At 37.9% G+C, this 26,167-nt stretch overlaps 1 protein-coding gene across 1 annotated transcript in view; it reads left to right on the top strand.

Moving 5' to 3' along the window:
• Positions 1 to 26,167, top strand: part of DENND4C (DENN domain containing 4C) — a 63,852-nt gene that overhangs the window by 22,915 nt on the left and 14,770 nt on the right. Inside the window, exons 4-22 of the mRNA XM_088538349.1 lie at positions 473 to 542; positions 1,717 to 1,886; positions 3,382 to 3,623; positions 4,459 to 4,525; positions 5,183 to 5,241; positions 6,574 to 6,718; positions 7,077 to 7,252; positions 10,648 to 10,748; positions 12,874 to 13,092; positions 13,804 to 13,949; positions 14,382 to 14,417; positions 14,559 to 14,689; positions 16,039 to 16,171; positions 16,685 to 16,891; positions 17,638 to 17,766; positions 18,493 to 18,637; positions 18,979 to 19,125; positions 21,082 to 21,207; positions 21,965 to 22,108. Coding sequence (XP_088394475.1) covers positions 473 to 542; positions 1,717 to 1,886; positions 3,382 to 3,623; positions 4,459 to 4,525; positions 5,183 to 5,241; positions 6,574 to 6,718; positions 7,077 to 7,252; positions 10,648 to 10,748; positions 12,874 to 13,092; positions 13,804 to 13,949; positions 14,382 to 14,417; positions 14,559 to 14,689; positions 16,039 to 16,171; positions 16,685 to 16,891; positions 17,638 to 17,766; positions 18,493 to 18,637; positions 18,979 to 19,125; positions 21,082 to 21,207; positions 21,965 to 22,108 — 2,593 coding nt within the window. The remainder of the gene's footprint in view (positions 1 to 472; positions 543 to 1,716; positions 1,887 to 3,381; positions 3,624 to 4,458; positions 4,526 to 5,182; positions 5,242 to 6,573; positions 6,719 to 7,076; positions 7,253 to 10,647; positions 10,749 to 12,873; positions 13,093 to 13,803; positions 13,950 to 14,381; positions 14,418 to 14,558; positions 14,690 to 16,038; positions 16,172 to 16,684; positions 16,892 to 17,637; positions 17,767 to 18,492; positions 18,638 to 18,978; positions 19,126 to 21,081; positions 21,208 to 21,964; positions 22,109 to 26,167) is intronic.

The following is a 26,167-nucleotide window of genomic DNA, read 5'->3' as shown; positions in this document are numbered from 1 at the left end:
TTCTGATTTTTTTCTTTGGTGCTGTGAAGGATTTATTCAAACTGGCTCAAACTAAACTCTTTTTTTTTTTTCCTGCCTCCATTTTTCGCTTGTTAAAATGCTGAAGCTGTGCTTCAGTGTGAAGCACAAACACTTACTTATTTCTTTATTTTTTTTCTCCCCACTGTTTTTTAATGTGTTTTGTTTTTAGTATTCTGAGGCTGAAACATAAAATTGCTCAAATGGTAGAATGTAGACAGCCAGAACACTCTAAATCATTTCATAGAAATAGCATAAAAGCTTCCAGTGAAAATGTTTAGAATTTCACTCCCATTGATGAGATTCCCATTAGAATCTGTAATGAGTTTATTCTTTAGCATTTTGTATTTAAGTGTCTTTCTCGTTTGGTATAAGCATTCAAATGCCTATACCTGATTTCTCTGCTGCCTGTTGTAGTCCTTCTTTGCTCTAAGGTGGTATTTTTTTCTTACAGTGGGGTTCCAGTGTGTACCTTTGCTATAAGAAGTCTGTGCCAGCTTCTAACTCTCTAGCATATAAAGCTGGTAAGTAATTTTAGAAGCAGACTGTGTAAACATCCTAAAAGAAGTATTTAAATGGCTTGTTGAAATAATTAAAAGAGCTTAAATGCTGTAAAATCAAAATTCTGTTCATGTTAACTGAAATCAACAAAGTCTTCTTTGATTCCCTGGCTTTTCTTGGACAAAAAGTGGGAAAGGAATGACATTGCTTTGTATTAATTCATATCATGACAGATTTGGTAGCTTTGAAGCGTTAGCAGAAAGAGTAGCAAGCATCTGAGATATAACAAGAGACTTCACATGTCATTTCTGGTTATGATGGAGAAGAAGGAAGAGATGAAAATTTTAGACAATGTTATTTCTATTTACTTTTATACCTCATAACCAATACCATGTCTTGCATTTAATTTGAAAGCTAAACATTTTTTCTTTTCTGTTCCATGTCTCTTTCCTGTTGCTTTAGTAAAGTGAAGACCATTCCAAACAGTGAATGGCAGGAAAATCTTTTCTTGTAAATCTCAGTTTTATTACTTAGTTTAATGTATTGCCAGTGATATTTTTTTCCTGAAAAAGTCCAAGCAAAAAGTCTTTTAATAGATGTTTCTACTACATGTTAAACCTAAACCTTCAAATTCCTTTGAAAGGAATAAACTACAACCATAAGTCGAAAGCATAGAAAACAAAATTAATGTTTGCTCATAAAAGAGGAGCAGTAATAGTAACCTGAGGCTTGTGTGCATACATTCTAGCAGGTGGCGTTACACTAACAGTTCATTAGGTATTTAAGTTGCTAATACAGAATGTTTAAACTGATTAGCAGAAAATGTGGTCAGCATCAGCTAGTTCGTCAGGTCTTGCTACTGTTGCTATAGTGGGCATATTATCACCTTCTTTGCAGAATTTCTTTGTAATATAATCACCTTCAGTGGCACATTTTGGTAGCAGAGGTTATTTCCAGTAGGGTTAACGTCAAAATCTTTGCTGGTTAGTTTTTGCAATTCATTGATTTTTGAGTGATTGCCATAAGGGAGGTTCTAAGCTTAAAATTTCCATGAGAGATTTATCTTCTGTATATGTATATTCTTCATCTGTTATGTCCAGCTAAGGCATAGATTTTGGTATGCAGTGTGAAAAATATATTTATTATGTTATTTATGATTGTCAGCTCAAATGCACATTTTCTTCTCCTGTTTCCAAGGTTTAATTTTCAGATATCCTCAGGAGAACTATGAGTCCTTTCCGCTGTCAGATTCTGTACCTCTTTTCTGCCTGCCTATGGGAGCTACTATTGAATGCTGGGATCCACAAACCAAATATCCACTACCAGTGTTCTCAACATTTGTACTGACCTGTTCCTCTGCAGAAAAGGTATGGCTGCACACTGTAACATTGTATTTTAATTTAAATGGCTGATACAGAGTAAAACAGACTTTTTCTTTTGTTTCACACTTGAAAAAAAACATAAAAGAAATTGCTATATGCTTCCCTGGGAAAAGTATACATTTAAAGCTTTCTTGCAAGACAAATATAAGCCCAAACAAGAAATAACTAGGAGAGTTGGTTAGTCCCACAGAAGCAGAACTATGTGCTTAGACAAATCAAAGTCACAGGGCCTGAATTTGCCTGTTCTTTCAAGCAAGAAGTTGCTACCAACAGAAAGAAGTTTACTTGTTAAGGGGATGTTTGATTACCATGAGTATTAATAATGTATTTCCCATGATTTTTGCAAAAGAACCTCTGTGTAGGTCTATGTAAATGGGCTATATAGGTGTGAATAGAGAAATAATCACCAAGAAAGACAAAAAGAGGGAAAGTTTGTGCTGAATGCTAGCATCTGAATGAAGGGCACCCCAAGATCTTATGAGCGCTATGAGACTAAAAAATCAGGTGTGTTTGCATGATCTGTTAAACTCGGTTCACCAAGAGTTTGCCTAATCTATACCAGTCCACCAGCATACATGGGTACCAACAGTGTGTTGCAGGATTTGACCCACATCCAATAAATTGGTGACAGCCATAGGCAAAAGGGAGTAAGAAAATGTAGTGTGTGATTAGTTATTTGTTACTAATAATAACAGCTTGACTCAATTAACGATGACAGCCTAAATTATGAAAGAAATCTTAATAAATATTGGTTGTGATTTGTGTCTTGCTCTGTCTGGATCCTCGTTTAGGGAAATTTACATACTTGCCTATTTCTAAACAAGAAGCAAAAATATTTTGCCATGATATTAATAGTGATATAACAAGGATGAATACAGTACCTGCCAGACTCTTCTTTCCTGAAAGCTCATATACTGTGGTGAACATCTCCCTGTCTTCTGCCTTCTGATGAGCTTGCCAAAGGTTGCCTAAATAGTTCAGTAAATATGGAAAGCTTGATAAATAAGGGGAGAATGTTAGAAAAGATCGAGACCTATGTAATTTTATGAAATAAGTAAACTCAAATCTAAAATAAGTGTTCTTGGTTAGTGTGGCAGTAGAGGAGTATTATTGAACATAAACATTTTCTGACATGATTTGACATAATGTAGTGTAATACAGTTAATGTAATACAGTTAATGTTATGAGAGGACTATATACATGTGGTTTGGTTCTGTTCCCTTTGTTTTACTGCGTACTAACATTTTGTTGAGGAAAGCAGTATGGAAAAAAAGAGGAAGACACAAGAGTCCAAAAAAGTTTACATTTTTATAAGAGTACTTTGTGCATGTTACATTAATAGAAAGTGGCTTTGAGAACTGCCAGCAAAAAACATTATAGTATGTATGCAAACACCAATGGCTTATGTCTCCTTCAAAAGTGCTAACACAGACTTCTTTTTAGTAGTAGATCTACTTAGCTGTTTTTCTTTATCTTTTAGGTTTATGGAGCTGCTATTCAGTTTTATGAGCCTTATCCTCGGGAACTGCTAACAAAAAATCAACAGTTGCAGCTGGGTCTCCTGACAGCTGTAGAAAGGAAAGTGATTACTTCCAAGTCTATCAATTCTAACAAATGCATCTGCCTTCTTTCACACTGGCCCTTCTTTGAAGCATTTCGAAAGTTTCTTATGTTCATCTACAAACTCTCTGTCTCTGGACCTCATCCTCTTCCCATTGAGAAGTACGTAAACCATTTTTCTAATTTATATGTGCAGACACTTGTATCAGTTTAAAGTGAGGTGATTTAGGCACATGGTACTTACTTAGCTGATCCTTGATGCATTCTTTTGTTCTCAAGTTATACCTTTTATATTGTACTGGTAGAAGTAATTTTTGCTACCATTTAATTGCATTGTCTCTACAGTGCCAGAAAGATGAAATTGATTTTACCAGGACCTCTCTGTTAGTTTATCAAGGCTGCTTACCATTTCCTTTATCCAGGTCAGACAGAGTATGGCTGAGCTAAAAATTCCATGCTAATGTTTGCAGTGCTGTATTTTAAATTATTGAATATAAGTTCAGGAACATTTTGATATAACAGTGGATATCTAGGACTACTTCTAACCACGGAAACTAATGCAAATAAGTCGTTAATATACATAACTTCATAGAGGATATTTCCATTTTATGGTGTCCTATAAGATAACTTAAGTATTATACAGTATTCAGAATAGTATTAGACTTCTGTAAGTTAAGTACATAGTTTTCTTTAGCTAAGTTTCATTGAAAACTCAGTAGCATGGAGTTTAACTACTTGGAATTTTAAATGGCCTGCCTAAATCCTAATGCATTCTTATCTAAATCTGACATATCTAAAGCTGACAGTATTACATGTCACGTTGAAGATGGATGAGAGGGACTATTTTGCTTTCAATTTCTATAAAAAGACTCCTAAACTTATAAAAATAGCAAATGAATGTTAGCAATGTTTCTAGAACACGACATCATAGGAACTGCAAAATATGATTCATGTCAGACCCTTATGCTGCTTTTCTAAAAGTTTTTCTTCATTTCAGGCACATATCCCACTTTATGCACAATATACCTTTCCCTTCACCACAAAGGCCAAGAATTCTTGTGCAGGTAAGCAAAACATCTTTTATGTCTATTCATGATAGTGGAGGATTCTCTTTTATTTTGAAAGCCCAGATTCTTCCTATAGGCTTTATTCAGCTTTAAAATCCTCTGCTGCCCTGCTAGGAGGGAAGACAGAGAAGACAGATGAATACTTGAGGAGGAGGGAAAAAATATCTATAGAAAAGACTTCAGATGTTACAACTGGCAGAATAATGCAACATGTACTTTTGAAATCTCTATCATATATTACTCTTCCATTCTGAAGACAGCATCTGTATGACTCTGTGTTTGGGGTTTTTTGTTTGTTTGTTTTGTTTGTTTGTTTTTGCCTTTCAATCACTTTTTTACTTAGTCCTACAGGTCCAATGTTGCAGTCTTCTGCGTATTCTCTCCAGTGATTCGCTCTTTAATCACCTAGCTGCAGTTACATGCCCAAGACTGAGTCACACAGTTTCCTGTAACTTCTTGGAATCATTTCAATGACTAAGAAAAACTTTGTTGATCTAGTGAACAGAAGTGCCAAAGACTGTGATTCATGTCTCTTGCATAACATTGTGATCAGTGCCTCAGTCTGCCAGGCATTTTATTAGGTTATTTGAATACACTTGCAGATTGGAGTATTACACCGTATTTAAATTGGAATCACTATTTTATATTTTTCAGCTTTCTGCTCATGATGCATTAATATTGTCTCAGCCAGTTTCTACACCTTTGCCATTAAGGTAACATTACTCGTTTTAAGTGTATACCGTTTGAAAAATTGAGGCCAGTGGCAATAAGTCATTATTAGCTCTTGTAAACAGAAAACTCAGTATGTGTTTATAGTATAGTATGGTGTGGCTCTTTTTGGTACAGTCCTGTCACTTATGAAAGGATAATATGACAAACTATCCTGAAATGAAGATGGTTTGCTAGGTTATTGTAGGAACAGTGAGGAAAGAAGCAGGCTATTAGGGGAAGGATACATATTTGTGTGCGTGTGTGTTTTGACTTGCTACAGAGACTTCCCGAGTACTTTTTTTTTTGTTAAAACATAAATAATATATTAGTAATATAACAAATAATAATTTTATTTATTATTTTTTATTATTTAGTGTCTTTTTTCCACCTTCTTCTAATCCAATATTATGTCAAGCAGTAATGTGAAATTAAAAAGCACACACCTGTGCAAACATTCTGGAAATCTAAAATCTGTCTTAAAATTGATGATTGTGGTTGAACATTGAGGCATTCTTTGTGAATACTGCCTGCATCTTCTGGGCAAGAGCTTCCAATGTATACAATGTATTTTTTTTTTTAATTGCTTTCTCCCTTTTTATTTTGTATTTTTTTCTTTAAACCTTGTCATTTAATATATATTTAGAAAAATCCCATGTTTAATAACATCTATTACACATATACCTAATGAAAAAGAGCAGCAAGCCATGATTTTTTTTCTGCCCACTCTTACAGATTCTCTTGAAATCATAAATGTCTATGCAGTCCAAACAAATGTAATGCAGATTAAGTTGTAGGAATTAAATGTGTGTTTTTATCAAGATGGTAGACTGATTTTTATTTGACTTATTAACATTTGTAATTCTAAATTAAAGATTAAATGGATATTTTCGTTCATGAGTTCTGGCCTGATATTTACTCATCAAATGAAACTGCTGCTGTCATTCTATACTTGCGTTACTTATTAACCAGTTAGATCAATGTATCCCTGTAGGAATTAAATGGCAAGATGCCTGTTCTATAGCCCTAGGAGTCCATCCATCCTAGAAGTCACATAATAGTACTGCTTCAATTATATGCTTTTTTTGGTTTTTAAATTTAGTTTGTTTCTAGCAGTGGAGTTTTGCATATGTGATTACTTATTAGCTAGATAGATATTTGTTATTGGTAATGACTAACATTACTGAGTGAGTCTGTCCCCAGAAATTTCAAGGCTTGTTTTCAATAGAGCTTCTGCTGTCTCCCTTTTTATTTTATTTTTTCTTTTCTTAGCGCAACCTTATGGTTTTTAATATTTACATCCTGTAATGTTCTTTTCCTTCCTCTCACCCCTTTAGTGGAGCAAACTTTAGCACTCTGCTCATGAAACTTGGACCAGAAAACTGTGCTACTCTATTACTTTTTGTATTGCTAGAAGGCAAGATCCTCCTCCATTCTCTTAGACCAGCTGTGTTGACAGGAGTTGCTGAAGCTGTAGTAGCTGTAAGTACAAAGTGTTCTGTGCAGCAGTGGAGGATATCACTGCTGACTCGGTAATAATTAACTAATTTTAGTCTTCTTAAGTAAAAATTGACACACTAAATCACTTTTTCCAGCACTAGCATTTAGTTGGAGTACTCTGTTATTTGTTACAATTTTTATAACTACTAAAATGATCAACATTTTTGAATAGATAATTGAGAAATGTTCTTTCAAAATAAATTATCAGACTCAAAGACTATTTCATCTGACGATCTAGCTCATTTCAACTTTCTGCATGTACCAGCTTCACTTGTATTTTTACTGTACGGTGTCTTTTGTCCTGTTTTAATATGCTAATATCATTTAATTTTTCTTTCAGATGATATTTCCATTTCAATGGCAATGTCCGTACATCCCACTCTGTCCTTTGTCTTTGGCCGCTGTGCTCAGTGCTCCTCTTCCATTTATTGTTGGAGTAGATTCACGGTATTTTGATCTGTATGATCCACCACAGGATGTTGTGTGCATTGACTTAGACACAAATATGGTGTACATGTAAGTTTTGTGTGTTTTTTTGGTTTGTTTGTTTACTTTTTGTTTACACTTGTCTCTGGATGGAGAGATTGCTCAGTTTTTCAGATATAATTTTATTAAAGATTTCTCTGATAGTTTTCTTGTCTATCCTCTTTTTCTCTTTCTTAATGCTTCATAGGAAATTGATAACAGGATATAAGCTAGAAATGAATACTAAGCCAAGAGTTAGCAGTGAGGGCTGCTTGTAGAAATGTGTTGCAGATCATAGAATCATAGAATGCTCAAGGTTGGAGGGGACCTCTAGAGATCATCCAGTCCAACCCCCCTGCACACGCAGGGTCACCTAGAGCACGTGGCACAGGACTGCATCCAAGCACAGATGTCTCTCTAAATGTGACAATGACAACTTTTTTTGTTTTGAGTAATACTCTACAGAAACAGGATTATAAGCTAGAAAGAGATAGAAAAGTGCATGTTTTATACCACATGACTTCTCACATTTTCACCTTGCTCCACCTCTTTAGAATTTGATTTACCTGACTGTAGTCAATGAACATTCATGTGAATGCTAAAGCTTTAGAACTCGTTAGGACAGCTTTTGATGCTGGCCTACACTCAGGGCACCCTGAATCAGTGTTTCATTTATGAATGTTATAAAGAGATTTTTTTTTTCCACATACAAGAGCCAGTTCTTTGTTAGGTAAATCAAGTGAACCTTTGTGTGTTAACTGTATTCAGTTTAAAACATTTTCCCTAGCTGTTAGTTTTTAATGGTTTTCTAAAAGAGAAGGTTTTGCGTGTACAGTTTCTTTGTGGCTTTTCAGAAAGCTGATTTCAGAGGGTTTTTATTTTCTGTAACAATTTAAATGACAGTGCAAATGGGCTTGAAAACAGTTTATTAGTAACTTGAAAAAACTAAGCTTCATTTTTGGATTACTTAGATCATAAGTAGAAATATTTTAGAAGTATGATGTTTTAAGAGAAGGATGGATGTCACTAATAGAGTACATGCCTTTTCTCTGTGAAAATAAGCATCATATTGTGTCGCTTTTAAAACTATGGCTTAACTTTTCAGTTTTACTCACTTGAGTTAGAATTGGTCATTTCACTTCTGGGTCACTTTAATGCTTTCCTGCTTTTCATTGTGTCAAGAGATCCCTTCCTGTAATGTCCTTTTGCAGCTTTCTTTGAGTTACTGAAACACCTCTTTTTTACTAGGAGCATTAGAAGAAATAGTACACAAAGCTCTTTTATTATTATTTTTTGTCTTACGTTCTCTTTCCCTATGTCTTCATTTAAAAAAAAAAAAACATTTTCGTCAATTTATGTCAAAGTATTATACCTCAAAAGAATAATTTTCACAATGTTATGAAAAGAAGAATGTATTGAAAAAACTTGGAGAGGGTAATTCATTCATTCAATTCAAAAAGATATGAAGGTATTCTTTTTATGAAAAATACCTGAATGTTTGTGTCATAAGTCAATTAAAGTTGTTTCAGAAAAATGATGTAGGTGTAAAAGCAGTATATTTAATATACAGATATGAATGCCAAGATTATGTTGGAAAGAGTCATTGAAAGATCAAGTATAAACCTGACTTGGATTGCCTATTAGTCACAGAACTGAAAATCTATCATAGGATGGCCTTTTGTGAGGCTAAAATACACCAAAAATGTCTTTTCCTTTGCTATCTTTTAAGTGTCCCACCTGTCCACTTCCATCCTTTCCCTGTGTGCCCTATGTGGACACTCACTTCTGTTTTTTAGCTGACATACAGAACAGTTGAATATATGTACTCTTGATATATGAGTTGATGGTAATTGCATTCTATGCATTTTTTTTAATTGCAAAATGGGGATATTCTATTTTTTAACATTTTTGTCTTATATAAGATCAAAATTCCATAAAGCACTTGTGTTGACAATAATGTAGCATTCCATTACCAGTAGTGGGTGAAAATATTCCGTGCAGTAATACTTCATTTTATGAATATCTGGTTTTGCCCATCTTTATTTTAGTGGGGATGTTGCATTATTTTCAGGTGTAAAAGCACTTACCAGCACTGTTGCTCACTGTTTTGATTGTCATTATTGTTTTCTGACTGCATAATTGAAGGATAACATAGCATTTTCTAATACATAGGTTGGTCTTTTGATAGCAGTTTTGCTAGTATCTTTCTGATAGAATGAAGCTTAACTTGTTGCCAGAAATGCTGAATGCTTTTTATTCATTCAGCTTCTTCTTTAGTGTCTATTGTTGGATGTTTTCAATAGCCTCTTTGAAAGCAACATTGAAAGCTGCTTAAGGAAACTAACCTTTTTAGTGCACAGATTTAAAAGTTTACTTTTATGGAAAGTGAGTTTTTTTGTATTTGTTTTTTGTTTTTTGGAACAGTGCAGGGTATGCTTATGTTGTTTTTAGGCATGCCATTATGGGGAGAGGGAAAAGGAAAGAAATCCTCAAGTGCACTTTTTTTTCTTTTACTGAGGAGAACGCAACTCTCATCTTACACTTCCATGTAATTTAGCAAATAACTGAATGAGCATTTGCCTGCAAAGTGCAAGACAAGCAGTAACAGTATCATCGTAGATAGTGAAAATTTATATCTCATAGATAGTCCACTGTATTATGCACTACAGAAATTCTACCCAGTCTTTCAGGAAAATAAGGCTTAAAGGTGTCAGGATATACTCACAACGCTCTCACTTTATATCAATCTGTTAAACAAGGTCTACAATCTGTTGATGGTAAGCCTCTGTTTAAACAAATTCACCTCACTGCTTAATCAGCTACATGATTCTCAAACTGTGAATGGAGTTCTTAATCTTCCTAGTACCTGGCAGTCTATTCTGGAAATGGAAACGGAGTTACTCTATGGCAGGCTGTAGTGTACCATGTGATCATAAAGTTACCAGACTGGTTTCCCGGCATTTTACAATAACTTAAGTCCATATTTTTTTTTGTGTTCCAAACTGCCTTTATTTTGCATCAGTAGCAGTATGTAAGGTTTACAGTATATTAGACTTTGTTTGTTAATGACATATGGACTAATGTGCTTCAGTAATATTTACTAGATTAATAGAGATTTTTAAGAGGTAAATCAGCCAAATGAGGTTCCAAACAAAAATTCAAAATCAAGCCTAGCTACAAATCTTCCTTGCGTATTGGAGAAGGTTCCATTCAAAATCCAGTCAAGACTTCTCTGTATCTCAGGGTATTCAGTTCTTCAGTTGAGTTATATTTTGTTGTTCTGCCTTTTGTTTTTTACAGAAAGGACAGAGTCACAAGATTTATTTCTAATAAAACTTCCTTTTTTGTAGTTAAGTTCTGTAAATAAAGTAATTAAGGCTAATGGAAGTTACTTTTTAGATATGTATGGATATTATATATCCTTTTTTTCCTCCCCTGTATTTTAGATCAGATGATAAGAAGAGCACAAACTGGAAACAGTTTCCTAAGAAGCCATGTAAAAGTCTGCTCAGCACCTTAAAGAAACTGCACCCACAACTGGCAGCAGGTGAAATATTTAAAAAAAAAAAAAAAAAAGAAAGAAAAAGAGGGGGTAGGAGAGTAAGAACAGAAACTGGCTAGAGCAGGGAAAGAAAATATTTCAAGCAAATTGAAATGTGAAATTGAAATTTCAAGCAAATTGAAAACACTAAATTTTCTAATAAGACACCTACAACTCCTAAATAAAAATGAATGTAGAAATGTTTGGTCTTCTATCTTATGTCGTATGCTTTGTTTCCCCCACATACATGCACCTGACTTTTGTTTTCTTTGCTCTAATTTCTTCAGATTTGAACTATATTTAGCTTTCTTAGCCATGGCCCAAATTTATATCAAATTTAAGCAAAGCCTGAGCTGAAACATATTTGGATCTAAAACATAGCTCCTGTGAAAAAAAAAAACAGAAAGAAGAAGCATAATTTTGATGAGGATACTGTTGAATAGCTCAATTTATTTATTTATTTATTTATTTACTTGGTAGAAAAGTTAGGAAGCAGCTAAGTTATGACAAATTCTTGGGAGAAACTCTAAAATAGTGACTTGGACAGGTACAAGCAAAGTTGTAACTGCACTTAACAGTTTTACAGGTCTTCTTTCAGTGAGCAGAGCATGCTGGGGTGCATCGTTTTGGAAAGAAGACAGTGAAAGATCATATGGGTATAACAGATACATAGTGCTTGTAAATTATGGAAACAGGAAAATACGGAAGTTGGATCCTCACAGAATCACAGAATGGTTGAGACTGGAAGGGACCTCTAGAGATATTTTAGTCCAACCCCCCTCCTCCAACAGGGACACCCAGAGCACATGGCACAGGGTGGCATCCAGGTGGGTTTTGGAGATCTCCAGAGAAGGAGACTCCACAACCTCTGTGGGCAGCCTGTTCCAGGGCTCTGTCACCCTCACAGTAAAGAAGTTCTCCTCATGCTCAGGTGGAGGTTGCTGTGCTTCAGTTTGCAGTTGTCATTTCTTGTCCTATCACTACATGGTTTGTTGTTGTTGTTGTTTTTTTTTTTTAATATCTATTTTTTAGTTTTCTGTAATACCTCAACTGTTAATTTGGTTCTACCTAACATGTAAATGCTGTAGACTGAGTTCCAGAATGTAACTTGAGCAGAATCAATGCTGTCTATTAAATAATTTTTCTGTTTCGGCAGAATGTGCTGTAAGTGAATCCTCCCGAGGAAAAAAATTAAGAGAGATCATGCAAATTTTGTTGTTGTATGGATCAAAGAAAAATATGACTGTACCTTAGAAGACAGGTTTCTTGAAACTCTAGCTAAATAAATTTGAGATAAATGATCTTATTTTAGCTTTCTATCAGGTACCTCAGTTTGGGAACAATTTGCAGTGTTTGTATATGCATGAGAGATTTTAGAGTAATAGTAGGACAAACCTCTGGCTCCTGTATAAATAAGGCAAGCTGTAAAATTGTTAAAAAAAATCAGAAATACAATGTGCTCTGAAGTAAGCTTTTAGCAATACCTGTTACTGTTTTTTAAATACTGTATGCATTTCAGCTTGCAAGAGTGAACTGTGAATCTCGTCTACTTGTTTCAGTCTTTTAGTACACAGAAATGTTGAAAAATACTATTTGGAAAATATTTTTAGGATTTTTTTTTCTAAGTGAGCAATTTCATCTAATCACAGAATGGTTGAGGTTGGAAGGGGCCTCTAGAGATCATCTAGTTCAACCTCCCTGCTCCAGCAGAGACACCCAGAGCGCGTGGCACAGGGTGGCATCCAGGCAGATCTGGAAGGTCTCCGAAGATGTGATGTTCTATAAGCAGAACGGTGTTTGTGTGGATGTATTATTGAAAGATCTCATCTGGTTGGATCTGTGATTAATATTAGCCCAACTGAGATCATCTTCATTATCTCCTATCCCATAGACCCAGGCAGACTAGGAAAACAAATAATTAACCTTTGAGGCAGCTGCCTTTCATACAGGCTAGACAACTTAGAATGTAATCACAGAAAAAGCAGAGCTCTTGTTTCCAGTGTTTGTCACTTCTGAATACTGGCAAGTATAAAAAAAGGAAAAAAAGAAAAAAAAGAATCCCTCTTCATTGTCTTGCAGAGGTTACCTATTCGAATTTAAATATAGGATTGTGTGTGTTACTCTTCACTAGTGCGCAGAAAAACTCAAGAAGGCTCTGCAGTAGAGATGACTCCCATTGAAGCAGATTTCTCCTGGCAGAAGAAGATGACTGAACTTGAGATGGAGATTCAGGAAGCTTTTCTCCGTTTTATGGCATCCATTTTAAAGGGTTACAGAACATTCCTCAAGCCAATCACCCAGGCCCCATCAAATAAGGCAACAGCTGCTGAATCACTGTTTGATCATCAAGGTAAGCGTCAGGTAGATCGGTTGCAGATAGCATTGGAAATACTAAAGCTTCAGGGTTGAATGTGTGAAAGTTCACATTTCCATTTGATTGTGCAACTTTTTCCAGTAATTAAAGTTGCAATTAGATAAACTAAAGTTATCAGAAGTTGATTAGAACTTGAAAGTACAGAAATAGAAATCCAGATTTCTAATTCCTCTGGAATTCCTCTGGAATTAGAAGAATCATCTTTCAGTAGTATGATACTGTCTAGCTTGGCAGCTCTTGGAGGTTATAGAATATTTCTCAAATTGTTTAGAGCGAACATTTCACAGACCCAATCATAAAAAACAAAGTAATACTCTTAATATCAGTGGGAAAATAGAGAACTGTTCAGAGCTCTCAAATATGACAGAAACAATAGTCAGCAAAGATTATCTCGTTTGCCTTCTCTTGTGACTTTTCAAATCTGGTCATGAGTTGAATAGCTAAACATCAAGTGCCACTGATGACTTTTTAAAAAAAAGTTTTGAAAGAGAATGTTGAATAGAGCATCAAATGTCTGGGAAGTCTTAAGTATCTTCAAGTCCAGCATCTTTTAGGCTAATGCATATTATTTATGATTTTTTTTTTTTGCGCTGTTAAAGTTGACACTTGTTGACACTTCAAATGTTAGCTTCCTAGGGAACTTGTAACTGGTATTTTATTGTATATTCCCTTTTCTTTTCTAACCAGGATTTTTAAAAAGTCGAGACCGTGCCTATACAAAATTTTACACGCATCTCACCAAAACACAGCTATTTAGCAGATTTATTGAAGAGTGCAGTTTTGTGAGTGACAAAGATACTGGCTTGGCATTTTTTGATGACTGCATAGAAAAGGTGAAAAAAATATAAACAGTATTAAATGATATACTTTTGATCACTTCGTGTTATTATTTTGGCTATAGTTCTCAGATTTTTCATATGTTGACAACTTTAATTATTATTGTATTGCATAGTTGGGTTGTCATATTGAAAGTATGTGAAAATCTTGGTTTCTTCCAATTAAAGATGATTTCCTATTACAGATTTAGAATCTCATATTTAGTTAATACTATCAACAGACATAGAATATATGTAAAAGGCAGCTATCAAACTTCCTTTGCTGAAAGCAAAAGAGATTAATTGCTTTCATAGTAATACAATAATTTAGTGTTGTTTTGATTTCTCAGTAAACACCGTACTATAGTTCAAATTATGTAGTTTTTATTTTTCAATTTAGAATAAGCCCTAACTCTTCCTCTCTCTCTCTCCCTCTGTCTCTTTTCCTAGCTCTTTCCAGATAAAGGAACAGAAAAAGGAGAGAAGGTACTTTTCGTCTCATAATGTTTAGAGATACTTGATCATGAAATAAAGGGGAAGTGTGAACCCGGTGTTTAAGTACTTAGAGGGAATATAATTAAAATGGACTTATTTTCCTAAAGCCAATTGTAAAAACTCTGCTTTCAGATTGATGTAGACTCTGTGGAGGATGCGCGGTTGATTGAACTTGATGAGTCACAAAAAAGTGAACACACGGTGTTCATTATGCCACCAGAACCTCCCCCTGATGATGGACAGGACCGAGCACCAAAATACAGGTACAAGGCAAACAATCAGACTGTGGTTGTTTATTGTTGTTTCACTGTGGTGAAAGTAGAGAACTTGAATGCTAATGGGAACAGATGGTCAGTCCTGATGCAACACTTAATGAAATGTCTCGAGGAATGTTTAAACAGATGTGATCTGCTTGGAATCTGGTGAGCTGCTGAGCTAAAAGTCAGTGTTTGTGAGTTTTTGAGGCCAAGTGGGTTTTTGCTGTTAACCCTTCAGTAACTCCTTACTAACTTTGTAGCAATACTTTCCTACCATTTATGTATGTTTTGTAGTAACTTCAGTGCACTGTCTTTGGGTCACAGCAGGGACAAGACAGGTGGGCAATGGATCTGCCCAGTATTATTGATCGGCAACCAATGAACACAAAAAGCTAAAAGCCCACTCCACTCTTCACATTTCTTTCATAGAGTGTTTTTCAGCTTTGTGCAGGAAATACATGCTCAAAACTCTGTCTTTTCCACCTGTCTGTCTTAGAGGTAATGAGGTTTCTGTTATCTTAATTATCTCTACTCCTGTGACATTCGCAGTATTGCAGAATGGTTGTGATTGGAAGGTATCTCTGAAGATCATATGGTCCAAGCTCAAACATGGTTACCTAGAGCAATTTGTCCAGGATAGTGTCCAGATGGGGACTCCAGAACCTCTCTGGGCCATCTGTTCCATAGCTTGGTCACCTTCATTTTTATTTTCTTGGGAGTGGGGGGTGGGGAAATTCCCTCACACACATTATACTTAGCTGTAGCTTCCTGCATTCCACTTTGTGCCCATTGCTTCTTGTCCTGTTATTAGGTGCCACTGGAAAAAAGTCTAGTTCAGTTGTCTTTTTACCCTTCCTTCAGGTTATACTCATTAGTAAGATCTCCCTGAACCTTCTCTTCTCCAGGCTAAATAATCCCAGTTCTCTCAGCTTCTACTCACATATATGCTCCAGTCCCTCTTAGCAGCCCTTCACTGGACTTGCTCCAGTAGTTCCATGTGTGTCTTGTACTGAGGAGTCCAGAACTGGACCCAGCTCTGCAGGTGTGGCCTCACCAGTGCTGAGTAGAGAGGACCTACGGGGTATGGATAACCATACAGTTATTGTTTCCATTGTCTACTGAGATATTATGTCTGACATTGTCTTCTTGTGATATCTTTGTGAGTAAGGCTTGATATTGTTATTCTTTTTTTATCTCATGCTTGCTTCTTCTCCTGTGTACGTTCTTCATAAACAAGCTTTTTTTGCAAGAGTCTTCTGCTATGAGCAAACACAGAAACAACTCTCTCTCTCTCTTTTTTTTTTTTTTAATGTGCGTGTGTGTGTTTGTGTGTGTATATATATATGTATATACAGCTATACGAACTTTCCACGACTAGATCTCCAGCTCTTTGACAGGCCACAGGAGCTCAAGCTCTCTTTCAGCAGACACCCGATTGGAGGCTGCATTTCTAATAGTCCAGCGCTCATGGCAAAGAGGACCAAACAGGTCAGATTAGTCTTACTGTAATCACTGTGACAGTGAAAGATATATAGTTGTTTAGCAAAATCGCTAAATTGTACAAAATTGCATAATTAATGCACCTACCCATTTATATTACAAATTAACATGGTTGGAGAGTAGGCTTTTAGAAACTGGAAACTGGGAAACTTTAGAAACTACTGGGAAACAATACTTGCAAAGAAAAGAAACAGCAATAATTTCAGTTCTGATATTAGGATTTATTGCTAACTGGTTTTTAAGGTTTTGTCTGTAATACTAAGAAGAGAAGTTATAATGAAAACTTGTATGGAAAAAAGGAGGATTAATTCTGTTTAATCTTGTTTTGACTTGTAGAGAGTCTTAATAAAGCAGTGCTAATAACGGAGCTTCAGTTTAATACTTGTCTATAATGATTAAATGTTCACCTTTAAGAAGCCAGTATCTGAATTAGTAATGGTCTTTAAATTCAGGATATTCCATCTCTGTCATGTTATTTTTTGTTTTGTTTCATCTCTGCAGGAGATAAAAACAGCCCATAAATTAGCCAAGAAGTATTACCTAAGCCCCCCACAATGGGCTAAATGTCTCTTCAGTCATAGTTACAGCTTATGGTTTATCTGTCTGCCAGCCTACATCAGAGTTGCCCATCCCAAGGTCAGAGCGCTGCAGCAGGCATATGATGTCCTCATTAAAATGAGGAAAACTGATGTGGAACCACTAGATGAGGTTAGTATTAATTTAAAAAAAAATAATTACCACAAGTATGGAGTAGTAGCTAAAGCATAAATATGGTGTGTTTTATCACCAGCAGGGAGTTAAAGACCTGTATAGATTTTTTGGTCTGACCTGTTTCAAAGTCATTGTGAAATGGTCTTAAAAAAGGTCTGCTTAACCAGGGCATATGAAAATGCAGTTCCTCTTTCATCAACAGCGTGCAGTCAGCTGGGTTAGCTACTCCAACTTTGCGCTGCTAGCTTTCTTCCACTCTTCTGCCAGAAGGAAAACTCTGAGTATCCCAGTTTTAAAAACGTACTTTGAAACAATGCTTTTCAGCCTTACTGAATGAAGAGATAATGTGATTTTTGTTGGGGGGAGGGGCGGAGAGGAAGGGGAAGGTCCGTCCACACCGTTCTATTCTTCCATTAGTGTCCCCAGGCACACAAAAACAGATTGCTTTTGTGTGGGTTTTTTTTTGTCTCCTATTTGGCAAACACAAGAGCCAAAGAGGAAAAAATGTCAGCATTCTGGGCAATGTAACTACTGATGCTAGTTCAACTCAAATATAATTTCCTGTTTAATTTTTGCTCCCTCTTCTGGCTGTTGCCTATTGTTGCATATTGTGTATTACTGAGTGACTGCATTCACCTGACTCTTCCCTTTATATGTATAGCAGTTGTTAATTATGGCAGAGCTTAAATTGCTTCAAAATTCTTGTTGTTAATCTATGTATGGATTCTTTTATATCTTTTCAGGTTTGCTATAGAGTTGTAATGCAACTCTGTGGACTGTGGGGTCAGCCTGTTCAAGCTGTGAGAGTCCTCTTTGAAATGAAAAATGCAGGAATAGAACCAAATGCCATCACTTATGGTTATTATAATAAAGTAAGAGAAATCTTGATGAGGATCCTGGGCGAAATCTGTCTTGCTGCGCTTATTGCCCTCTTGTCCCATAGCACCGTCTTAAAGATTATTTCTTACTCCACACATCATTTTTCTTGTTCTTTTGGGCAATCAATGCTTTCAAGCATGCTTACACTACCAAAAGCACACTACAGTGGTTTTACACTTTTTAAATCTATGTTCTGTTTAGCTAAGCAACTTTTAGCAGCTTTTGAAAAATACATGTAGAATGTCCGTTTCTAAGCATTGGTACTTATCTGGTGCTTCCACGTTAAAGCTTTGGAAGCTGTCTCTTCCATATTCTTTATGGAAGCAGAATTCATTCGTGATTAATGAAGGCTGGGATTCAGTTAACTGAAATAGCCTTCTTTTTTTTTTTTTTTTTCTTCCAAATTGCTGTAACATTCTGGCAGAACTTCATAGTAAGGTAAACAAGATAAAATAGTAGGAAAAGAACTACTACTGCAGTCTTTTGCTGCTACTGTACTGTATGAATAAGAAAGAGTCATCTTGTTTACTTCCTCTATAGTTCACTATCAGCCATTCTATCAAGAGCAGTAGGATAAAAAAGAACAAACTCTCAAAAATCATATAAAGCAAATGTCTTTTTATTCTTTTAGTGGAGTATGAAATGGAAAGATTCATACTGTACTGTGTGTTTTACTTGGTTACTATACCCTTGTTACTTTAACATCTCTATTTCTGTAGGCGGTTTTAGAGTCTCCTTGGCCTAGCAGTAACCGCAGTGGTGTGTTTCTGTGGACAAAGGTACGAAATGTAGTTCGTGGCACAGCACAATTTAGGCATTGTCTAAAGAAGGCAACGCAGAGCTCACAAGTCGCTGTGATATCAGGTAATGTGTTAGCTGAGATGGGTTTGTTTCTGTGAACAAGCACGCTTTATGGGGGATTGCATCTAACAATGTGTCTCCCACAAGTGGGAAGTCTTTCCTAAAGAGTATAAAAATGGATAATTACTAACTTGATGCTTTAAACAACGTAAGAATATCAGTCCCACAGTGAAGAATGAATTGTCTAAGTCCAATTGCTGAGAGTCCCAATTGCTAGAATTACATTTTTGTGTTTTAATATATGCAACCAAAGGTATTTATTGTTGTCTGAAGAGGTCAGATATATTTGAAAATCTGAATTTTTAAATCTTCTCTTACTAACCAACTGTCATTCATGTCTTCAGCTCTGCAGAGCACCGCAGGTGGAAGTGATGGGGACATGGTGAGCCATGGTAGCGTGGATAGTTCTAATGATGCTAAAAGTGGGGAGCACACTCTCTTCGTCAGAGACTTAGTCAGGCTTGATTCCATTGATAATCACTCTAGCCCAGGTACTAGATTCTGCTGAGTTTCACTACTAACAGTCCCCCCAAAAGGCTAAAGTTTCTAGACTGTTATTTTCTACCACTGCCTTCACCCTCTTGAGGTTGTAGAGAATAAAAATATATGTAAAGAGAAAAAAATACACTTGTACTGAATAGTACTCCTTTACCATAATTTCCACTCCTTTTTAGTCTACAGTGAAGTGTTGCAGAAGTACTGTTATCCTAGCTAAATGTCTTGCTGATAAAGTAGCCTCGTGAGCCTTGCGTCTTGTTCTAGATTTTCAGGAAAGTTACAAAGTCTTGGACAAGTAAACCTTTTCAATTTATATATGTTGTCATATATTCATAGAAATTATAGTCTTTTTGAGTAAATCTTTAATCCGTGTTGATAAGGAAACAAGAAGAAGTTGCTTAGGTGATTAGAGAGTGACACTTTCATACGTTGTTTCTAAATGGTAATCAGGAAAGGCCTAATTAAAATGCCTCAAATTAATATATTTATCATGATGGTTCATGTTTTTAAAATCCATATTCAGACTTACCATTAATTTCCAAGTTTGAGAATAAATATAAATGATCTAAACCTTTGGGTGACACTGGGAGTTTAAGGACAGTTGATTATCTGAAGTGAAGCGCCCCTTAACATGGCACATAGTCTTCCAGATAAACTGGATTAAAAAGTGCACGAAAAGTTAATCACTTGATATGACAAACCAAATTCATGTTTCTTCATTCTATTTTAATACTGATTACATCCTACCTTTGCATAGTTTCAACTAAATCTCTTATGTATTTGTACTTCAAAACTTATTCTGCAAATGATTCTTACACATTCTCTTTAAAGAGAATTTTGAGTCTGATTCCTGTGCTTCATTCAATATGCCTGTCTAGATTACTGAACTTTCCTTCTCTCTGCTCTTTGTTGCTCTGCTTTTTGCTCTTTGCTGTCTCTTGGGTGCTGCATTTGTCCTTGGCTATCATGGTGTGGGGTGCAGACTTGTTTGGTGTGAAGCCTTGGATGCACGTGTGCATTAATTCTACCCTTGAATGTTACTTCTGCAGGTAATTTGTCCATTTATTGGTAGGGTATTTTCATTCTGTGCCAAATAGAGACTTACATCACTGAAAGGTTGACAGAGAGAAAATAAAGACCAAAAGATTTTGGAGCTTACTTTATATATAAAAGGTTTTTTTTGTAGCTAAATGTGTTAATTGCTGACTGGTCAAACTTTCAAATTTGATTTTTAATCTGTTTACACTTTGGAGTTAAAGTTACTTCAGTAATTTACATGCTATAGCTAAATTATATCTATGTTTTTGTATCCCAAAGTTCTCTCTGAAGTTTTTGGAGCCTTCTAATACCTTTCAATGTCATATTGGATAACACTGTTGCTTTTTAAAATGCTGTCAATGTGTCCTAGTAGGTGATTTGAAGCATACAATGGAATGTTGTTTAATGTGCTATGGAATATATCCCATTTACTATTTGTATAGTTTCACATAAGTGGAAGCACTTGAAATAAAAACAAAGGAGGGCCTTGTTAATTTGTTTTCTGTGGCAGATTTTGGGCTAACATAAATTGAATTTTCAAGAATGTATTAAAGCTGTTGAGTATAACTGAAATCATGGCACAAGTAATCTAATGAGAGAAGAGTGAAAGGAGATATTTTTAGGGTTTCATAAGATGAATTAATGTTAGTTAATAGCCGTAGCACTCCTAGAGCATTATCTTGTGTTTAAAGTAATAATTAGGCAATAATATCCAAACTGACTTTTTAAAATTTCCTCTGCTTCACTAATTACCAAGTAGATTAGTGCATATATTAGCCATTTTGGTGATCTTATTATGAATTGTAATGGAAAAACCAAGTGTGACACAAATTAATTTTATTTTTCTAATTGGAAAACAAATTTAATGGGAAAAGCAGCTCTGAGACAATTGTTTGTATTCCTTGTTACAGGAGGTCAGTCAGACCAGGGCTATGGATCCAAGGATGAACTTGTAAGGGATGATGGAGATGGTCTTCATGCAACTGAAACACAAGTAGAGAAAGATACTTCTTTTAAAGATGAAGATATAATAGGAGGTAAAATATGCATATTTACATACACCCTCTGAGATGCTGTTTTTATAATTCTGCTTCACTATCCAAGTAATTAACATACTGAATTCATAGTGTTGCTAAAAAATACAGTTGAAATACATCCTTGCAGAATATAGCTGACTTCTGCTATGCACTAATGAAAGGCAATAAAATATATATAAGTAGAGAGAGTATTTTTAGTAAACTAATGAATATAGCTGGAAAGATTGGACAAATTTCGGAGCACATGCCATTCTTAGCATTTTATTTCTCTCATTTATATGTCTGAAAACTTGACCTTTTTTTTTTTTTTTTTTTTTAGCTCTGCCAGTTGGCCTAGTAAACACTATCTATTGCTATAAAATTTGCTCTCCTGTAGTCATCTCCTGTCCTCTTTCTTCTATCCAGATCATGTCCTTATATTTTGGGTTCCTACAAACTGAGTTTGTGTTATATTGTCTGAGTTACTAAACCCTTAATGTCAGTTAGGGTTTCTAATGTTGTCGTTGTACAAATAGCCCTGCTTGAATTGTGCTCTTCATTCTCTGAATTAATTGGATTGGAAATATCAAGGGAAATTATTAGCAGAGGCTCTAATCTTTGAAGCAACTAAGCAGTCTGTGCATGATACTGTGTATCATAATGTTCCTGGAAATATCTGACTAATCCTTTAGGCGCTAATTGCATGAGGGAAGAACAAGGCAAATTAAGTTAATTATGCAAATGAAGTAACCTGAAGTTTACATTCTCTTTCTTCTAGAGGTTTGTGGTACAGGAGAGCCTGGCGAAAACCTACAACTGAATACAGAAACTCTCAGTTTAACAGACCCACCTGCATGGGGTAACAGTATTGTGAAAGTTCCATCTGGCATTTTTGATAGCAGCAGAAGGAAAAACAGTGGTGGTGAGTCACTGGGTAAAACAAAAGCTTGCTCAAGTCCTTAACTTGTTGTAATACACAGTTTTGAACCTTTCTGATGTCATTTAAAGAACATGAGAGGTGCAGATTTTTGGCCCTACTTTTCCTTCTTATCTCTTGCAGATCACTTAGAATAAGCCTATATATTCTGTGGTGGGAAGTCACTATTGACTAATTTGACGCCAATATTTCCCATTCCATATTCACTTTTTTGTGGTATACTAGAAAAGCAAAAGAATCAGTCTGTACTGTTTTTCACCTGGACATCGCTGACTCTGGAGAAGTAACTGAATTTCTCCATGGCTTACTTTCCCTGCCTTTAATTGGAGGTCAATGCATGCTGCCTTTATGTTATACAAAATTTATTTATGTATTTGGAGCTTTATGAGGAAGACGATTTGTGACTATGTAAAAGCAATATTGGATCTTTCTCTGCCCCCATCGTGCTTGTTTTTGTATAAGGCTGTATCTCAGTATTTGTGTGGTGAGTCAGCATGTGGCTGATAGCAAAGCATAGAATTACTATTCTTGTAGAAGAATCATAGAATCATAGAATCACAGAATGCTTAGGGTTGGAAGGGACCTCTAGAGATCATCTAGTCCAACCCCCCTGCACACGCAGGGTCACCTCGAGCACGTGGCACAGGACTGCGTCCAAGCGGGTTTTGAAGATCTCCAGAGAAGGAGACTCCACAGCCTCTCTGGGCAGCCTATTCCAGTGCTCTGTCACCCTCACTGTTAAGAAATTTTTCCTTAAGTTCCTGTGGAACTTTTGGTGCTTCAGTTTCCGGCCATTTCCTCTAGTCCTATCAGTGGCCACCACTGAAAAGAGGCCAGCACCATCCTCTGCACTCCCTCCCCTGAGGTACTTATATACACTGATTAGATCCCACCTCAGCCTTCTCTTCTCCAGGCTGAACAGGCCCAGCTCCCTCAGCCTCTCCTCATAGGGCAGATGTTCCAGGCCCCTGATCATCCCTGTGGCCCTGCGCTGGGCTCTCTCCAGCAGCTCCACATCCTTCTTATACTGTGGAGTCCTGAACTGGGCACAATACTCCAGATGCGGCCTCACCACGGCTGAGTAGAGGGGCAGGATCACCTCCCTCGACCTGCTGGAGATGCTCTTCTTAATGCAGCACAGGATCCCATTGGCCTTCTTGGCCACAAGAGCACACTGCTGCCTCATGGTCAACTTATCATCCACCATGACACCCAGGTCTTTCTCCGCAGAGCTGCTCTCCAGGAGGTCGGTTCCCAGCCTGTACTGGTATCTGGGGTTATTCCTCCCCAGGTGCAGGACCTTGCACTTGGCCTTGTTGAATTTCATGAGGTTTTCCACCGCCCAGTTGTCCAGTCTGTCCAGGTCCCTCTGGATGGCAGCGCAGCCCTCTGGGGTATCAGCTACTCCTCCCAGTTTGGTATCATCAGCAAACTTGCTGAGGGAGCACTCTGTGCCTTCATCCAGGTCATTGATGAATAAATTGAACAGGACTGGACCAAGGACTGACCCCTGGGGGACCCCACTAGCTACAGGCCTCCAACTAGACTCTGCACCGTTGATCACTACCCTCTGGGCCCTGCCATCCAGCCAGTTCCTAATCCACCTCACTGTGCACTCATCTATCCCACACTTCTGGAGCTTGCCCAGGACGATGTTGTGAGGGATGGTGTCAAAAGCCTTGGTGAAGTCGAGATAGACGACATCCACCGCTCTCCCCTCGTCTATCCAGCCGGTCATTTCATCATAGAAGGCTATCAGGTTAGTCAGGCAAGATTTCCCCTTGGTGAATCCATGCTGACTACTCTTGAGCACCTTCTTGTCCTCCATGTGCCTGGAGACAACAGCCAGTATGAGCCGTTCCATCATTTTTTCGGGGACGGAGGTGAGGCTCACTGGCCTGTAGTTGCCTGGGTCCTCCTCCTTGCCTTTTTTGAAGACTGGCGTGACATTGGCCTTCTTCCAGTCCTCCGGCACCTCCCCCGTTCTCCAGGATCTTTCAAAGATGATGGAGAGCGGCTTAGCTATGACCTCTGCCAGCTCACACAGCACTCTGGGGTGCATCCCATCACGGCCCATGGATTTGTGGGTATCGAGGTTCCTTAGGTGCTCTCTGACCCAATCTTCCTCTACCCAGGGCAGGTCTTCCTCTCTCTAGGCTTCTTCTCTTGTCCCTAGGGCCTGGGGCTCTAAAGGGCTGCCCTTGGTAAATACTGAAGCAAAGAAGGCATTCAGCAACTCTGCTTTTTCTGTGATATTCGTAACCAAGGTGCCCATCCCGTCTGCCAGCGGACCCACGTTTTCCCTGATTTTCCTTTTGCTGTTAATGTATTTAAAGAATTTTTTCTTGTTATTTTTAACCTCCCTTGCCAGATTGCGTTCCAGACGTGCCTTAGCTTTCCTTGTCACATCTCTGCATTCCCTGACTACGTCCCTGTATTTCTCCCAGGGGACCTGTCCTTTTTTCCACATTCTGTATACCGCTGCCTTCTGCTTGAGCATTGCCACAAGCTCCCTGATCATCCACACAGGTCTCCTGCCCCCTCTGCCTGACTTCTTACACAGGGATGTCCTGTTGCTGGGCATGGAGGAAGTGCTGCTTGAAAACTAATAAGCTCTCTTGGCCCCCTTCCTTCTAGAACTCTAGCCCATGGGATTCTACCGAGGAGGTCTCTGAAGAGGCTAAAGTTGGCCCTCCTGAAGTCCATGATTGCAAGGCTACTTACAGCCCTGCCTCCTCCTCGTTGGATCCTGAACTCCACCAACTCCTGGTTACTGCAGCCAAGGCTACCCCCACCTTAACATCTCCTACTAGACCCTCCCTATTTGATAGCACGAGGTCCAGTAGCCCACCTCTCCTCGTCGGCTCCTCCACAACCTGCATCAAAAAGTTATTGTCGACGCTCTGCAGGAGCCTCCAGGACTGTTTGTGCCTGGCTGTGTTGTCCTTCCAGTTGATGTCGGGGTAGTTGAAGTCCCCCATGAGAATCAGGGCCTGTGACCGTGAGGCCATATCCAGCTGACTATAGAAGCCCTCATCAACCTCCTCATCCTGGTCAGGTGGCCTGTAGCAGACACCCACCACAGTGTCTCCCACATTAGTCTGCCCTCTAATCCTTACCCACAAGCTCTCAACTCGCTCATCCTCCACTCCCAGGTTGAGCTCCATGCATTCCAGTTGCTCTGTCACGTAAAGAGCAACTCCACCACCTCGCCTTCCCAGCCTGTCCTTCCTAAAGAGCACACAGCCTTCCATGGCAGCGCTCCAGTCGTGTGAGCTATCCCACCACGTCTCTGTGATTCCAAGGAGATCATGATGCTGGGACTGCACCCAGCTCTCCAGTTCGTCCTGCTTATTCCCCATGCTTCGCGCATTGGTGTACAGGCATTTCAGGGAAGCAGCAGAGGCCACAGGTTTCCCAGGAGGGGTGAAAGAGGACCCTCTGTGATCATTTCCTACCCTCACTTCCCCACTAGCATACTCCCACTGGACGCTATCTGACCTAGGCTGTGCGGTACTGCTTGCCATGTCTGTGTGACACTCCCTTTCCCCCTTCTTGCCTAGTTTAAAACCCTCCTAACCAGGTTGGCCAGCCTTTTGACAAAGAGTCGTGTGCCCCTCTTGCTAAGATGAGTCCCATCATTCCCCACTAGCTGGTGCTCATCAAACAGAGTCCCATGGTCATAGAAGCCAAAACCCTGTTGCCAGGCCCAGCGGCGCAGCCAGTTGTTAATCTGCCATATCCGCCTTCTCCTCCTTGAATCCATTCCCCTTGTTGACAGAATAGAGGAGAACACTACCTGGGCACCTGTACCTTTGATGGCCATCCCTAGGGCTCTGAAGTCTTGCTTGATATCCCTCATTTTCCCCATGGCATCATTAGCGCCCACATGAAACAATACTAGAGGATAATAGTCCGACTCCTGAACAATCCTTGGGAGCCTTTCTGTAACATCCTTTATTTTGGCCCCTGGCAAGCAGCAGACCTCTCTGGATGAGGAGTCCAGTCTACATATTGGTGCCTCCGTGCCCTGTAGCGTGGAGT

The sequence above is a fragment of the Tinamus guttatus genome, unplaced genomic scaffold (assembly GCF_059628265.1).
Source record: "Tinamus guttatus ecotype Peru unplaced genomic scaffold, ASM5962826v1 Tinamus_guttatus_pri_ptg001022l, whole genome shotgun sequence".
Classification (NCBI taxonomy): Eukaryota; Metazoa; Chordata; class Aves; order Tinamiformes; family Tinamidae; genus Tinamus; species Tinamus guttatus.
Note: the sequence above shows the minus strand (reverse complement) of the source record. Positions and strands in the feature narration are given on the sequence as shown.